The 17890-nt window shown below is 49.2% G+C and overlaps 1 protein-coding gene across 3 annotated transcripts in view; it reads right to left on the bottom strand.

Annotated features, from left to right (window-relative positions):
* The window catches only part of CRISPLD2 (cysteine rich secretory protein LCCL domain containing 2), a 78213-nt gene that overhangs the window by 53802 nt on the left and 6521 nt on the right, over nt 1-17890 (bottom strand). For all 3 annotated transcript variants that reach the window (XM_077133209.1, XM_077133210.1, XM_077133208.1), the window contains one exon: nt 1476-1792. In XM_077133209.1, the coding sequence (XP_076989324.1) occupies nt 1476-1715 (240 nt within the window). In that variant the 5' untranslated portion in view covers nt 1716-1792. The remainder of the gene's footprint in view (nt 1-1475; nt 1793-17890) is intronic.

Genomic DNA, 17890 nt, shown 5'->3' with positions numbered 1-17890 from the left:
TCACAGAAGGCCTGGAGGGTCAGGGGAGGGTCAGGGGAGATGCACGCGGGCTTGTCTCGGGCATGGGGGATAATTAGAGGCTCCTGACTAAGCAGGCAGCTGAGTGAGAGTGAAGACTTAGCTAGCTGAACATGATGGCAGGATTCAGAAAGGACCAGGAGAAACAGGAGACAGCAGCCTCCCTGAACCAAGGCTGCTCTGCTAATCACAGTGTGATGGGACAGGATAGGAAGGGAGGGTGGAAAAGGCTGCCAGAACCAGTCCACAGTTCCTGCAGGTGGGAAGAGAGGGTGCTGAAACTGAGCAAGAGTGTTGGTTGACAGCATGGGCTCTGGAGCCAACCAGACCTGGGTTCGAATTCTGAACCTGACCATCTAGTTGTGTGACTTTGGACCTTCTAGTTGTGTGATTTGGGGCCTCACTTTCCTAATCTACAAAATGGGAAAAATGACAACCCTTATTTCGTAGGGCTGGGAGAACAGGAAGTGGTACTGAGAGCAATTGGGTGTTAGAAGGAGAGAAGACTTTGGGGTGGACCGGGGGAGAGTTTTCTCTTGGGCCCATTCGATCTGCACTGTCCAACATGGTAGCCTCTAGCCACAAGTGGCTACTTAAATTTAAGAAAACTAAAATGAAATAAGATTAGAAAAAAATTCAGTTCCACAGTCACACATGTAGATAATGGCTACCATGTTGGACCGATTCTCCATCATTGCAGAAAGCTCTTCTGGGCAGTGTGGTTTAGACTACAGGACATCTAGGCAGAAGAACCCCCCTGGAGCTCTGGATTTAGGTGAGTGGAGGCAGACTGGCCATTAGGGCTTAGGAGAGCTGGTTGCCAGGAAGTGTAGGATTTCCCCAGTGTCACTGGTGAGCCATCCACTTTCCCTTCCCTACTTCCTCCTCTCCAGTAGATGCCCGCTCAGGATTCAGCAGCTCTTGCCACTCAGACAGAAAGTCATGGTCAAAGAGGCAGGACGAAAGCCAAGCTGACATTAAAATAATAGTGACACTCAAGCCCTAGGCATAAGCATGTTCCTGTGCAGCACATTTTCAATTTTCTCATCTCATGAACATCGCAACCATGAGAAGAAGGGATTCTCAAGGTGGAACTGAGTCTCAGACTGGCTAAGGAGATACAAAGGTCACACAGCTAGGAGATGGCAGAGCTGGGGTTGGAACCTGAGAGGCCCTGCCCTCCACAATTCCTACTGGACCTCCAGGAGAGCCTGTGCAGAGTGCCAAGGTCTGGGTCCCTGGGCTGAGCTACAAAGAAGCAACCTGGAGGATTGGCGGAGATGCCAACTTTGGATGGTGAAGTTCACGAGGGTTGTTTTGGCAGCGTCAGGAACAGAGCCAGGTGCATCCTCTATGCCAGAGAACCCGCCACTCACCACTGCCTGGGGGGCCAAACAAGATGGCGGCCCAGGCCCCCAGCCCTCACTACCAGTGTTCACAGCAGAAGTCAAGCTCACCATGTATTCCATGTTGGAAGCCAGGGGATACACCTGGCCCCGAAGTTTGTTGTGTAGCTGGAGTATCTCCTCCTTGTCTGCTGTGGGGATGGCCCTCCGGGCTCGGGAGTGGGGCTTGTCCTGCTGGTACTTGCTGAGCAGCTTCTCCAAATGGGTGGTGTTGGGCAGGAAAAATCCCTGGGCTCCAAAGACCAGCAACAGCAGCCCCAAGGGGAGGAAGCCGTTTAGGATGCAGCACATGGCTGCACGCCTGGAGTGGGTGATGGGAGTGATGGGGAGGTTTTGGCTTCTGGGGCAGAGCTGGGCAGTTGAGATCTCTGAAAGGAAGCAGAGGGCAGGGGAGGAAGAAGTTGGGTTAGTATTAAGACAGCCTCCGGTGGTGGCCAGAGCCGCAAATGGAGCAGGTCTTATTCTTGCCACTTTGCAGATGTGGAGACTGAGGCTCCCCGGAGTTAAACAACTCCTCCAACTTCCCACAGACAGGAAACCATGGAGCTGAGACACAAGCAAAGGGTTTCCAGCAAAACAAGCTGTTCTGAATTCCAAACAAGCAGTTTCTTGGGACTCAAGCTCTCTTGTGACTGTATGTTCTAATCTGGAGCCAGCATTTCTACTCACACAGGACTCGGGGTGGGTGGTCTATGGCATGAATTATGTTGTGCCTCACATCCCAAAAAGCATGCTACCTGGGGTGTGTCACAGACACTGCCAGGTTAGTCTGCGGCTGCAGATTAGATAGGTAAGTGGTTCTTAAGGGTGGTGAGTAATGGATAACTATCTCAGGGTTATCACAGGGAATGATAAACCCATTCCACGTCACAAAAGGATTCACCGCGACCACCACCAACAGCACACATCCTGACCCGTGTGACAAAGGTCCCATTTGCCAAATGAGATTGCCAGGCAGCTCCCCCCTCACTGCAGAAGGCAGGATTCCTCTACCCTGGCCCTTCCACTGGCAACACCCACACATTTGTCACTCACTGGAACACAATCACCTGACACCTGGCCAGAGCTCAGTCCTCCACTCTCCATGGCAAGGCTCCCTGGCTGATCTGATCCTCGGAGAAAGCCACAGGGGAAAGAGGTAAGAAGCTCCAAGGGCTGCCTGAATATCCCATGCTCACGCTGCCCCTGCCTGGCAAACCCACTAGCCACTCAGACACGGGCCGTCCCACACCCAGCATGTGTCTGACACGGCCTGTCACAGACACTGTCGGGTTAACCTGCGCTGCTAGGTTAGTGGTTTGTGAGGGTGATGAGTAACGGATAACTATCTCAGGGTGATCGACTATTGTGGGCCATGCCGGTTTGGTATTAATTTGCCACAGCTGGGCCAATTTATGCAGGCTTGGAGCCACACTTCCCAATGCATGCTCCCGAAGAACCCCGAGATGTGCTGGGGCAGTGGGGCAGGGGGGCATGGTTCCAGTCACATCAGTGGGGGCTCTGTGGGAGCTGCCCCTCCTAGAGCATCAGGGACTACGAGCTTATTAAAGACACTGAGACATCTGCAGGAAAGACAACTCCCCAGACTTATAATCTAGTTACTCTCTTGCCTTTCCCAGTTAAATCCTCTCAATTACTCAGCTTCCCTGGAAGGGATTTTGGGAAAATGCTGTCTTGGTCTTACAAACTTTAGAATTTCCTTCAGGTAGGAATTTTATTTGGTGAACTTCTGCCATGCCTTTCATTTCTTCAGGAAACCCTTCCATGTGGGCCTGCCTGGGCTGCCACCGTGAGGCCATTCCCAATGCTCATGAAAGTCCAGGAGGATGGTCTGTTATGCCCATTTTAGAGATGGGGAAGCTGAGGCTTAGAGGGGGCAAAATGAGTCCAAGGCCGTCAGTAAGCAGCAATGCCAAAACTTGAACCCAGGTCTGATGGTTCCAAAGGCCTGGACTTCCCAGCATGCTAACTCAGCTCCCAGCTCCATGGAGGCCAGTGGTCTTGCCCCCGTTAAAGGGTTTGTAACCATCATCACTTGAAAAACATATGCTCCTAAGGCAAAAGATCAGGGGCTGGTGGGGGGGGGAAGCATGAGGCACTTCAGACACCAGGGAACCTTTCCGTAGTATACTATCACCGTGGACATGTGACATCAGGCATTTATCAAAACCCACCGGACTGTACAACACAAAGAATGAGCCCTAATGACAAGTACAGACTTCCTTTAATAATAATATGCCAATATTGGCCCATCAGTAGCAAATGTAGCACACTAATGCCAGATGGTCATAAAAGGGGAAATGGGGGGTAGGGTGGAGGAGAGGGGGCAATTGAGCACTCTCTGTACTGTCTCTGCAATTTTTCTGTAAACATAAAACTCTGGCTTCTGTTTACATGTACATATATCTCCTGGTCTGAGAAGAAGACCAAGAAGACAAGGTCAGGCTTGAATATGTATCTGTTATGTCCACTACTTCTACAGACAAAGCAAAACTCTTCATTTTGAGAGAACTGGCCCATTGCCTGGTGACATTTATGAGCATCTATTTTGTGCAGGACCCTGAAGAGGGACTAAGGACAGTCTCTGGTTTCAGGGGGCTCACAGATGAGGGGTCCCAGAGCCGCACACAGCGGGTCGAGAGCTGACCAAAGACCTTGCAGAGGGTCATGGGCGCTAGAGGAAAGGGCTCTGGACTCTGCCTAGATGGCCAGTGGGGAAGCTGTGGATTGATGCTGATCCGCCTGGAAGCCCCAGAGGCTCAATCCTTTGGAAAAGAGTCTCCTCTAGTCTTCATCTGTGTTAGAAATAACCAGGTTTTTGCCAGCCAATCAGGAATTGGAAAATGGCAGTCGAAGGCGGGCATCCTCCAGGGCGGGATATAAAGTGAGGCAGAGTGGGGACAGGCCCAAGGTGGGCACATCAGGAAGCAGAGGGCAGGGGGCAGAAGCACTGGCACCAGAGGGCAGAGGGCTAAGCCAAAGGGCTCTGGGAAAGCTGCAGTTCCCATCTCTGACCCCCTGGAAACTGTCCAGGGTCCTGATCGAGGCTGAACTTCAGACAGAAATAGCCACTGCCAGGAGGGGAGTAGCAGGTTGGCTCTCCTTGCAGGGGGCTGGGCGCTGGGGACAGCTGGGATGGCGGGAAGGCCCGCTGCGTGTTCCCTGGTGCACTGGGAAGCGGACCAACAGTGCAGCATTTCTCAGAGTCCCTGGTTCCTCTGAGGCTTTTCACACCACCATATATGAACATTTCCCAGCTGCAGAAGGGCAGGCCCAAAGAAGAGATGCCAAAAAATTTGGACGTTGAGACGATGTGGGAACAGGGACAGATGTCACCGGGGTCCCCCGTAGTGTCAGCAATACACTCGATTGGTTTTTCTCTGTGCTTAAGCAGCTGGGGGTGGGGGGGCGGCAGGGAACACCACGGGCAGGAAACATGAATCATATGATGCTACAGTGACCCAACTTCATTAAAGCCTGGGCTTGGTTTAAGTCACAAATGGGTACAATCCAAATGGTTATCACCAGGGGTGGAGGAGGGGGGTGAGTAAACAAATTGTCAGACAGCAGTGCAGTGGAATATTACCTGGCGGGTAAAATGAACTAGCTCTATGTGTGTGTCAGCAGAAATAAATTTCATATACAGTGTTGAGTTAAAAAAGCAAACTACAGAATAATTTTTTAAACATATACTATGTAGAGTTTATTGCTATGTATGTATATATGTCATATACATACATGATATGCTTATATATTCACGTACTTATATGCACACAAATAGAGACGTACATGAGTATGTGTGTATATCCAATCGATCTTCATGACTAGCAGATTCCATATCTGCAAATTTGCCTATTTGCTGAAAATACTTGAGGCACTTTTATGGCCATTTGTGGACATGCATGGGTACAGAGCAGTGAAAAATTCCCAGCTGGTGAGTGAGATTAGCCAGAAACAAAAGGACAAATACTGTATGGTCTCACTGATATGAACTAACACTAATGAATGCACTTGGAGAATTTCAGTTTAGAACTGAGGTAATCAGGAGATAGAAATAGGGCAGAGAGTGGGTAACTGGAACTGAAGGGATACAGATTGTGCAATGGGACTGACTGTAAAACTTTGGAAATGGATAGTACAATACTACCTAACTGTAACACAGTAATGTTAGCACACTGAGTAAAGGTGAATGTGAGAAAAACAGAGGGAGGAGGGCTGGGGCACAAATGAAATCAGAAGGAAAGATATATGATAAAGACTGAGATGGTATGATCTAGGAATGCCTAGAGTATATAATGATAGTGACTAAATGTGCAAATTTTAAAACATTTTTGCATGAAGAAGAACAAAGAAATGTCAATACTGCAGGGTATTGAAAATAGATGGTAATTCATATTTTAAAACTTTAACTTATCTGTGAGAGTAAAACAAAAAATGGTTATTGGGTACAAAATTTATATTTTGACTAGTGCATTTCCTAATACAACTTATGTGGACAGTTTAATCGAACACCATAATACATGGAAACTTGAGTAAGGCATGAGATTTTGTCCAGAGTGATACCTCGATAAATCCCAGGGTGATTTGAACAGTGAACAAAAAAATATTTGCAAAGTACCCTTGGGGGAATGGTGAGAAAGGGGGAAAATTCAACTTCCCCAAGTGGAGAATTCTTGATATTCTCACAAGCAGTGGGGACAACCAAAGCAATAGGCTGAGCCCCAATCCTGGGGTTTGTTCATATGAAACTTAACCCCGCAAATGATAGGCTAAGCCTACTTAAAATTAGGCCTAAGAGTCACCCCTGAGAGAACCGCTTTTGTTGCTAAGATGTGGCCTCTCTCTCTCAGCCAACACAGCAAGCAAACTCACTGCCCTCCCCCCTCTCTACGTGGGACATGATTCCCAGGGGTATGGACCTTCCTGGGAACGTGGGACAGAAATCCTGAATGAGCTGGGACTCAGCATCAAGGGATTTAAGAAAACCTTCTCGACCAAAAAGGGGAAGACAGAAATGAGACAAAATAAAGCATCAATGGCTAAGAAAATCCAAACAGGGTCTAGAGGTTATCCTGGAGGTTATTCTTACACATTAAATAGATATCATCTTTTTAGTTAAGGTATAATGGAGGGGCTGGAAGGAACTGCCTGAAAATACAGAGCTGTGCTCCAGTAGCCATGTTTCTTGAAGATGACTGTATAATGATATAGCTTTTGCAATGTGACTATGATTGCAAAAACCTTGTGTCTGATGCTTTTATCTACCTTATCGACAGATGAGTAAACCACATGGGTTAAAATTAAATAAATAATAGGGGGAACAAATGTTAAAATAAATTTAGTAGATTGAAATGCTAGTGCTCAATGAAAGGGAGGGGTAAGGGGTATGGTACGTATGACATTTTTTCTGTTTTTCTTTTTTTTTTTCTGAAGTGATGCAAATGTTCTGAGAAATGATCATGATGATGACTATACAACTATGTGATTATATTGTGAATTACTGATTAAATTTGTAGAATGGAATGATCATATGGTAAGAATACTTGTGTTTGTATGTTGGTATATTTAATAAACAAAATAAATTTTTAAAAAATTCCCAGCTGCAGTCAACAATATTCATATTGAATATTCCATATTCAGTGTTTTCCAGGACTTTATAGAACAGAACTACCGCAAATATGCGCGAGCATTCATGCACACATATGTATGTTAACTGTATAGAGTATAAAAACAGGCCAAATTCATGGTGGTGGATGACTCTGCAGAGGGGATGGAAGTGGGAAGAACACGAAGTACTTAGGGCTTACTATTTCTCTTCAGTATATTATTTCTATTGTAAAAATGTTAAGTAAACATGCAAAGTACCAAAATCTACTCACTTTAGATGATGAGTGCATATTACCCTTTGTACTCGTCTACTTTTACATTTTTCCCACATATTAATTAATTTAATGAAACAAAATACCAAAGCCTGAAAGGACAGTGAGATAAATGCTGGTTCAAACGTGTCCTTCCAGCACTATTGTGACCACATGTCACCTCGTTCCAAAAGCTGCATGAGCTGCCCTCATCCTTAGCACGGAAGGGCCCCCACCCAGAGCTTGTCAAGCAGTCCTTCCTACGGGTTTCCCAAGAAGCCTGGGTAGACTTGAGTCTGAGCCCCATGTTTGGAGGAGGGGGGTGGTGGTTGGTCCTGACGCAGCTCGCTGACGGGGAACGCAGACTGGACGGTGGTCTGGCTACTAGTGGCGTGCTGGATGGGATGCTGAGCCACTGCCGCATCTGAAAGTGGATCTGCCTGGCTGGAGCTCAGGGCACCCATGGGGACGGGGTGAGGCAGGGGCAAGGCCAGGCCCTAATGGCCCCCATAAGTCTGGGTCCTTTTAAGCGGGAGTGCTGGTAATGGGCCCAGCGCCTCATCCAGTTCTCCATTCCCAGAGCTCAGCTCCGAGCTGGGCACCTGGGGAGCGAGGGGATCGGATAACTAATGGGGAACAGGACTGTTTCCAGGTGTCCTGCAGGCCGCTGTAAAAAGCGGGCAAGGGTGAGACCAAGAGGCAAACTGGAGGTGAGGCAAGTATCCCGGTGAGCAGGGACGCAGCTGGAACTAAGGCAGGGCAGGTGGTGCCATTGAAAGGAACAAGCCAACTGGCCAAGGCCCACGCCATGGGGACAAGGTCCAGTACCGTCAGCCCTCACTGACCCTTCAGCCTCTGCTGCCAGAACAGCTCAATCAGAACTTGAAGTACTTCTGCCCTTTTTCCATTTCCAAAATCTACCTCTTTCCAAATGAGCCATGTATGGACCAGGGAACCTGAGGCTTACCAACAACAAGAAAGGGCTTTGGCCAGGGAAGCCCAGGCAGGAGCCAGGAAACGGGCTTGCTCTGAGGAAGACCCACTCCAGGACAGGCCTACTGTGAGTACTTTAACTTTGGGTTCCATTTCTCCCATTCTACAGATGAGAAGTCTAAGCCTGTAGATTTTACGGAAACTGTCCAAAGTTATACAGCTGGGGAGCAGAAAACCTGAGGCTAGAGTGCAGCTCTGTCTAACCTCCCAGTCCGTGTGCACTTCTCAACGCTACCCTGAAGCCCTCAGAAGTAGGTTTCCTAAGGACATGAAAAGTCCCCAACTGCCAATATCCACACAGGGAGAAGGGCCTCCCACACAAAGCACAAGCACAGCTTGCACTAAAACCTTGTAACACCCTTCTCTGTTTCTGGATAGCTGCACTCGGAGGAGCTAAGGCTTTGGGCTCCCAGGTCAGACAGCTACTCTGCCAGTGAGAATGCACCAGAGTGCCAGCCCCAGGGGGAGATGAAATCTTGATATCACCATGTCATTTCACTAAAATATGCCCTGTCATCACTTATCTAATCTCCATCTGCTGACGCACCTTTGACTCAGATTTATGATGAGTTCACCCGTGGCCCTTGACCAGGGATGCTCGCGGCAGTGTTTCCCAGCTGCTGAGGTCTGGACTGCTTTCCCAACGTCTTGGAAGAACTCAGGCTTTAGTGGATCATTTCCGTATCTGAGGAGGGAAGCCCACCATCTTCAGCTCTTCACTTTTGGTCCCCAAGTCTCCCAGACATTGCCAGACCCAAGCATCATTTCTGGAGAACCCCGCCTCAACTTTCTGTTATCTCTGGCCTCTTATCAATAGTTTAAAATATCCCCTGTGGCCTAATGAGCAACACAGCAAACACAGTCTCTGGAAGATCCTGTTTCCCTTTGCTGGAATTGCAAAACCAAGCCCATAAGACCACAAAGAGGATAACGGCTCCAAGGTCTTCTGAGAACGATGAGACACTGGCATGTGGAGGAAGTAGCAATAGGAACGGAAAAAGCTGTCAAGTCCCAGGGTTGACAGCAAGGCCCAAGCCCAGCATATGAAAGTAGCAGGCAGTTTTCAGACCCATTTTACAGAAAATAAAACTGAATCCAGTTGCCATCAACTGGTACCTGTGAGGTTGCGTGGCTAGAGTGACATAGAACCAAGCCTTGAAATCAAGTTTTCTGAAGGCTCGGGGGGCTTTCGATGTGCTCCTGCTGCAATATCAATACTCTGGCCTCTACCCTACACCTTGGCAGGGACTTTTTAGATATTTAAGGGGTCAGCCAACTACCACATCCCCAATCTAGCAAGGGGGTCTCCCAGTGATTATCTCCTTGGCGAATCTGCCACCAAACTCAACTCCGAGAGGCGCATGAGGGAGAAAGAGCGAGTCCAGTTTCAGTTCATTGCGTCACCTCGCCTGGGCTGCATCTGCCTTGTGTTTAGGAAAAGTCTGCCAGAGAGATGAATCTTAGACTAAGCCTGTCGGCTGTCAGCCCAAGACCATGCCAAGCTCTCTGCTTCTGCACATGCTGTTCCCACAGCTCATCCCTTGACGCGGACCTACCCCCCTTCCCTGGCCCCTGCCAGGCGGATTAATCCCTGTACAGCTGTTAAGAATCAGCTCAAGGGTCACCACTTCCTGGAGGCCTCCCTGAGCTGAACCATTCCTACAAACCCCTCGCTGTTGTTCACCACATAATCGCTAGTGTCTCACAAGCTGTGCCCAGTAAACACTCAGGCAGTGAGTGTGGAGCTCTCCTCCTCCTCCCCACAAGACCAGAAGTGCCAAAAAGGACTACACATGATTTTGGCTTCTTTTCTATTGATGCAGCCTGGGTCCTGAGGGCTCGATTCCCGACCCTGCCCTCGCGGGTGGCAGGGCCTTGGCACAGCGCTCAGAGCCTCTGGGCTCCGGTTTCCACATCAGGAAGGTAGAAGGAAATCACAGGGCCCACGTCTATGAGGACCGACAGGGTCACGGGCATGGTGCTCAATAAATGACCGCTATCCTAACGACGATGACACGAAATGCCTTGGTTTGAAGTCATCTCAGAAGGCTGGGATTAACAATGTGGAATGTAGTGACAGCAAAGGGACTACTCTCTCCACCCCATTATTTAGACGGTTTACCTCTGCCTTGAGACAAATCTAATTAAAAAAAATACCCGGTTAAATTAATGCTGACTTTCAAAAACCTGCCACCAAATCGGAAGCATGCTTTAGCTCAGTACAAGCCTTGAGCCTTGAACACCTTTCCCCCAGACTTCCTGAGGACATAGGTTCCAAGATATCATGATCATGTCATCTGATCAATTGCTGATCCCATGCCAAGAGTAAAACATCTGAGTGAAGTTGCTAATTCACACCAATGACAATTAGCCGCTAGGACAATTAGCCGCTAGGATGCTGTTTCCATCAGGCCACACCATCCCCTCCGGGGCTCCATCTCAGCTAGTTGCAGGCCCGGGGAGTCCTCCCACCCCCGGACTTGTCCCTTGGCACTGGTCTGTGTCTTGGGCCGCATCTCACCCTGGACCACCAGCCTCCCAGGCTGGAAACAGTGGTGTGCTGGCACATGCTTAACTCATAGCTCTCAATGAAACCAACAGCCCTGACTGGTAGCATTTGCCAATTTTCCCGATGTAAATACATTTGCTATGGTCAGTTCCAAACTACCAGGGGGACATCACCGAGCAGGAGTTGTTTCTGGGAAGGGGTCTGCAGCAGTGGTGTTTCCATCAGACAGATACAATGAAAAGAAAGAACCTCGAGAGCAGAGGTCGTGGGAAAACAATCAGGACATGGTAATTTTGAGTATTTATCACCTTTGTTTTTACCATGGATTATTTAATTCTAAATCTCCATATAATTTCCTGTTTAATGATGGCTGTGTTTAACTGGCTCACAACATTTCTGAAGATGTAACAAGCAGCACCACCCAGCTCAAGACCCTAGCGCCTGGAACTGAGCCTTGTTCCACATAAAAACCAATATTGTGGCTGCTGCTGATGAAGCCGTGGGACGAGCGAGGGCCACGCTGGTACTCCGCTCCCATCACCCACAGTTCATCCCCTCCATGCACTAAGGGAGTCACCACCATTATAAGCCCAAGTTACAGACAAAGCAACTGAGGTCCCCAAAAGTCCAGCAGTGTGAGCCTGGCCAGGCTGCTGGCCCGAAGACAATGCCCACCTGTTTCCACTCCCCACTTTTTCTGGATCTGAGCTCTTCCGTGGAGCAGCTGCGCACAAGCGCAGGGGGATTCTGACAGATGGCCCACATGGGTCCTATTCTCCTACCCCACAAGGCTCTGCTCTTCCTCAGGAGCAGAAAGGAGAGCTCAAAACTGGAGCAAGAGGCCAAGGAGAGAGCAGAGTTGTTCCCACAAACCACTGAGAAATTTCAGGAATGGAGCAATGGCTGCAGGAGAGACACCCCCAGCGGGTTGGAGGCCGGCCCCGGGGCGGCAGGGCTGCCGTGAAGAGGGCCTGGATGAGGACCGCAAGGCCCCCCACGCCCCAGCTCCAGCAGATCCCACCAGCTTCCTTAATGCATTCTCGACAGGCGCAGCTGGGGCAAAGGGGGAACATGCTGCTCCTCCCCTGGCCTGGTGCTCTGCCCCCAGCTCTGGGGACCCCCAAACTGACATGCAGCAACTGGTTTGCTGAGCTTAGCAGGAGCACCATCCCCTGGGGGGCACTTTCTCTCCTCCCTCAGACAAAGAACTGCATCCTTATGGGATCGATGGGATAACACAGTTGCTTATTTGAACAAAGGCAATATACAGTACCTAATTATACAATATACAAGTCTGTCTGATTTGTTTAATGTCATGCCATGAACATGCAAATATCTGGACCAAAAGAGAAGAATCATTCAACAAACATTTTATCTACTTAAAAACCAGGTGTGTTCAATGTAAACCTGGATAATATAGAAGAAAAGTCCCTTTAAAGTGACTGAATGATAAACTAATACCTTTTCGAAACACCCAGTCCCTAACTTCTGGGGGCCCTTTCTCCCTTCTTGTAGGTGTTTAGCTGTTTCCCTGGAAACTACATTCCTAGGCAACTTCAAAAAAATGGTGAAAAGGCTCCACCTCAAAAGGAAAAAAATCTCATCAGCTGCCAGAAGGCCTTAGAGTGGGAAAAGCACGGGAGCAGGGGTCAGACCTGGGTTCGAATCCCGGCTCCTCCACTCTAAGCTTGAGCCATGCAGAAGCTCCCTCAGCCGCAGGTGCCCCTCCTTGCCTGCAGAGTGGGGCCGGAGGAGGGAGAGTGGTTCTAAAGAGCCGGCAGCAGCGGGGCAACTGCGCTGTGTCTTTCCCTTCCCGTCCATTCCGGTGAGTTCAGGAATCCCATGTGGTTTCTCCTCCTGGCTACAGGAGGAAGGGGTGTGGAAGGGTGACACCTGCACAAGCAGAGCTTCCTCCCTGCCTGGAAAGGCTGGTTTCCTGGCTGGGGGTGGCAACCATGAGACTGAGCCACGGCCATGGATTTGGACCAGATGCCCAGACACATGCTTCAAGGGCCCGAGGGGCACTTGGCTGCAGAATATCAACCCTGCCTTGAGGATGAAAATCCCTGGGGCTAAACCTCAGGGGCCATGAGGGTCCTTGGGATATGCAGAGATCAAGCCGGATGGTGCCTATCCTCTGCAACTGGGCGAGACAGAGAAGACGTGCTGAAAGCAGACTAACGGCAACAGCCCGGGGAAGTAGCGCAGGGAGGGGTGGGTCTGGGGTAACAGGCGGGGCCGCCCTAGTCAGGTAGGCAGTGGAGGTCCTGCTGAGAATTACAGCAAGGACAGAGGCTGAGAAGGGGCTGCGACATTGTATGAACAGGTCCAGCAAGGGGCCAGGAGAGCCACCAGACAGATGGGCACCCAGGGAAGGCAGGGCGAGTGGCCTCGAAGGCTGGGCCACGAGCCTCGATCTTACTTTGGATGCAAAGTGCAGACTTGGGGGCAGGGAATGAAGCAGCAGGTGATGAGGTCTGATTTATGTTTTCAAAACCCTTCAGCATGCATCACAGATAAGCCTCGTGATAGAACATCGGACTACAGAAGCAAAAGCCAAAGAGTGCAAAGGACTGGCTCCATTTATATCAAGTTCCAACCCAGGAAAAATCAAGTGGCCATTAGAAATCCGGGAATGGTCACTCTTGGGGGGGCAACAACAGGAAGGGCCGAGGGGGCTCCCGGGTTGATGAGACTCTGCGTCTCATATGGAAGTTGTCCCATGCACAAGTGCACTTGGGAAAATTCATCAGCCAGGACACTGACGACTGCTCACTTTTCTCTGGTGTGTTATACTTTAATACAAAGTATTTTAAAAGTTTGAAATTATGTTGACTTTTGATTGGGAAATGGATAAATGTACACAAGGAAAATAATACCATTTTTTTTTTTTGCAAGCAAACCCCACCCCCACCCCACCCCCACCAAGGGTTTTCCCTCCCGAGTCCAGCTGCGGGGCCAGGTGTCAGACAAGCCTTCAAAGCGGCCCTGACCGTGCGGGAGTGGGATACAGCCCTGCCAGCCGATGAGGGCCTCCCGCCTGACCTGCACCCCACTCTCCCAGACAGGGCCCGGTTCAGCCAAAGCCTGAGAGAGCACTTTGTCCAGCGATGCCAACCCCATCTGAAAATATCTCCTCGTCCCTGTGGAGCCCCGGCCTTGAAGGTTCCCGGGAATAAACGGCGTTTTCAGTCAAGTGCTGTCTCCCTCCCAGGGAGAACAGACTGGCTGTGTTGGGGAAGCTGGTCTGGGGTTGGCAAAGGGAGGGCAGGAGGTGATGCACACAACACACACACACACACACACACACACACACACACACGTATCTTTAACTGCAGTTGAGGAAACAATTCATTCTTTCAGAGGTGGTTCCTAGGGGTTAAAAATAGATGCACCCAGTGGGCTCCTGTGCACACAGGGCACTGAATATGCTCTGAGGGAAGATGCTGGAATCTTCCAGCCATGTGCTCAGGCTCCAGAGCATGAGGAATCACAGCCCTGGCCCTGGCGTGGCCAACAAGCCGAGCCTTCTTCTGGAAGAAAGGCCAGGCTCCCTGTGCTTATAAATATGCACACTACCTGCTCCCAAGGGCCTCCGTGAAAATGAAATGGCTTGACTCTGGAGTGAGACCATCAGTTTAGCTCCCAAGGCACTCACACCCTTTCATGTGATGTCACGTGTCTCTGGGCACCTGGCCCTGCTAACAGCACCTTCTGCACAACTTCAAATCCACCCCCCACCCCAGTCCCACCTTCGTGGAAAAGGGAAAGGACCTGGGATACTTGGAGAATGACAAAGGGTCTGGGGAGGGGGTGGCAAGGGTTTGCCCTGCAGGTGTATGGAGTTGCACTGAGTTTGGGCGACAGGGTACCACCTGGGGTGGGGGGTGGGGGCTCTCCCAGGAAAGTAATGTGGCTGCTTTTGCACTTGAGAACAGATAGCTCTGAAATGAGCAATGTCCCCCCAAAGTGGGGCGAGCCCATCCCTGGTGGTCTCCAAGATGATGGAGCATGTACATAGACCCATAAGACTAGGAGGTCTCATACTTTAGACCACATGAGAAAGTGCTGGAAGACTGGTCAAAAAACAGATTGCTAGGCCCCATTCCCAGAGCCTTTGATCCAGCAGATCTGGGCCAGGGCCTAGGAATCTGCATTTCTAACGAGTTCCCAGGTGGTGCTGATGCTGCTGGTCCCACTCTGAGAACCACTGTCTGGATTGTCACTGCCCCTCAAACCTCCCCCAGGCCTCACCTTGACCCTTTTCCCACACTTCGACCCTTCCCATACACCCTTCCTGAGTTTTGCCGTACTGCCTACCACTTACCTGTACCAGTATGCATTTCATATTTTTATTTCAACTGACTTACTTTTTTTGGTTCAAAGAAACGTATTTTTAAAAGGAAACTTTATATCACACCATTCATAGAGAACCTGATCACTTCTACCATAAGCAGTAGGTAAGAGTAAAAATAAACACAATGAAGACAGAAGAGTAATTAGCTCCCAGCCAATCGTTGCCTGCCAAAGTCCCTGAACTTTTGTTGTAAAGGCCGCTCTCTCTTTGCTGTAAAGGGAGCTTAGGGTGTGGAAGGAGCATTAGAGACAGACTGGCACTACTTGAGACTTTCACCTTGCCATACGCAGAGGGACTGAAGGGGACCCAAAAGAACAGCTCTTATATTTGGGGGGATTTGCTCCTGGGTCTGTGTAGATACTGTTATCTTGGGGACCACCAGCGATGGGCTTGCCACACTTTGGGGGGACACTGCTTATTTCAGAGCAATCTGTTCTCAAGTGCAAATGCAGCCACATTACTCTTCTGGGTGAGTCCCCACCCCACCCCAGGTTACACACAATGCCTTTAGTACAAAGCTGAGTGCAGCTCCACATGCTTGAAGGGCAGACCCCTGCCACCCCCTCCCCAGGCCCTTTGCCCTTTCTCCCAATATCCCAGGTCCTTGCCCTTCTCCAGACTTCTGGACATACATGGTCCCTCTACTCCATACATCCAATCCAACTCTCCACCCACCCACGGTCACCTTTCCCTGTCAGCAAAATGCTTCCTCTCTGCTCTAGGAGGAATGCTCAGGGTCTTATCAGTTCAGGCCCAGAAGATGACAGCCAAATTCCAGAGTCGCAATCCAAGAGACATCTACTTTGGCTTTTTCCTATCAAAAGAATAAGTGGGCAGGGTCAATGCTAGGACCAATTGACTGTGAGCAAAATGGAAGCCTGAATCTTTTTTTTCTGGGATATTGACATTCTGCACTCAATATGGGAAGTGCTCCAGATATCTGGATTGAACATGTAAGATTTCATAATTTATATTGTTTTTTAAAAAAAAAAACAAAAAAAAAACGATGGTCCAGAAGTTGCAAAATCCTGATTAGTCATTTCTCCTTTTTTTTTTTCTTTTTTATTAATCTGTGGTTTTTGTCTAAGCTGACGCAGCACTTGGGACAATCAAAGAAGATAAATCTCCCTTGATCACACCATGAGAGACTGCTTGTCCACCCAGCCTTATCCTTTCGAAAGAGCGGTGCCTGCCCAGCAGTACCATAATTGCAAAGTACAGGGCACAAAGCTGGGTGTCCCCAGGGTAAGGTGTCAGACAGGATTCTCTGCCAACTGCTAATGTAATCAAGAGCAGAAAACACCCAGAGGCCAGGACTTCCCACAGGGAAGGACTTCGACATGTTTTGGAATGAAGGGACCTGGGTTGATGCTTCTCCGAGAAGGAAGTCAAGAAAAGAGGACATGGGTTCCCCAGTAAGTTAAACACAGAGTTACCATCACCTGGCAATTCCACTCCTAGGAATATACCCCAGAGACTTGAAAACAGGGACTTAAACATACTTGTACACTGCCTGGACCATGCACCCCCAAAACCATACTTGTACACCAATGTCTGTAGTAACAATACTCAAAATAGTCAAAAGGTGGAAGCAAAACCCAAGTGTCCATCAAAACATGAATGGAGAAACAAAATGTAGTCCCTCCAGACAATAGTATATTATTCTGCCATAAAAAGGAATGAAAAGTTAGGCGGGCCACAGTAGCTTACTGGCAGAGATCTCGCCTGCTGTGCTGGAGACCGGGGTTCGATTCCCGGTGTCTGCCCATGTTAAAAAAAAAAAAAGGAATGCAGTTTTGAGACCTGTTCCAACTTGAATGAATCTTGAAGACCTCATGCTGAGTGAAAGAAGCCAGACATGAAAGACCACATGTTTATGATGCCATTTAGATGAAATGTCCAGAAGAGGCAAATCCATAGAGAAAGAAGGCAGATTAGTGGTTGCCACGGGCTGGGGCAGAGGGTGAATAGGGGTGACTGACTGCTAGTGGGGCTGGAGCTGCCATCTGGAGTGATGAAATGTTCCGGAACTAGATAGTGGTGACGGTTGCACAACAAATATTGTGAATGTACTAAATGCCACTGGATTATATGCTTAAAAGTAGTTTAAAAATTTTATGTTTATGTATATTTTACCAGAATAAGGTTTTTTCCAAAGACAAAAGATAAGCAAAACCAAAAACCTGAACTGATTTCTACTTTCTATAAGTGCTCAGTTTGCCCAGAAAACCAAATTAAAACACAGTCACAGATCAGTTCTTGCCAGGTAACTTCCTCATTCCTTGGCAACCACCTGTTCCCCACTTTGTGAGACCCCTAGGTACAACGGGAACTTGAGCTCCCTTCTACTGTCTGAATGGGATGCTGCCCAACTCATGAGTAAAGCTGTGAGATCCTAAATTGCATGAAACTTTTTCTTTTGTCAGGGAGCAGGCAGCCATGGAGCATCTCACACACACAGCAGATTACACTGGTAGCAGAAAAAAGGAATTTCCCCACTCTACGAGGCCAGAGAGGTCCACGATGACGGTCCTGCTGCCAAAAGCCAGCTTTTAAATAGAACCTGCCAAAGGCCAGATCTGCAATGTGGGGTGTTTGAGGGACAGAGGAAGGGTAAAGACCTCATGCTCTTTCTGTGCGGCTCCAGGCCCTCCCGAGTCCAGCCATGTCTCCTTTTCAGCAGGAGGCAGAGATCTCTGAGCTGCGCTGATGGGGTCTGGGACGGGGTCTCTGCATACTGACGTGGGCT

The sequence above is a fragment of the Tamandua tetradactyla genome, chromosome 16 (assembly GCF_023851605.1).
Source record: "Tamandua tetradactyla isolate mTamTet1 chromosome 16, mTamTet1.pri, whole genome shotgun sequence".
Taxonomy (NCBI): Eukaryota; Metazoa; Chordata; class Mammalia; order Pilosa; family Myrmecophagidae; genus Tamandua; species Tamandua tetradactyla.
The sequence above is the reverse complement of the archived record's forward strand: the minus strand, read 5'-3'. Positions and strand labels throughout refer to the sequence as shown.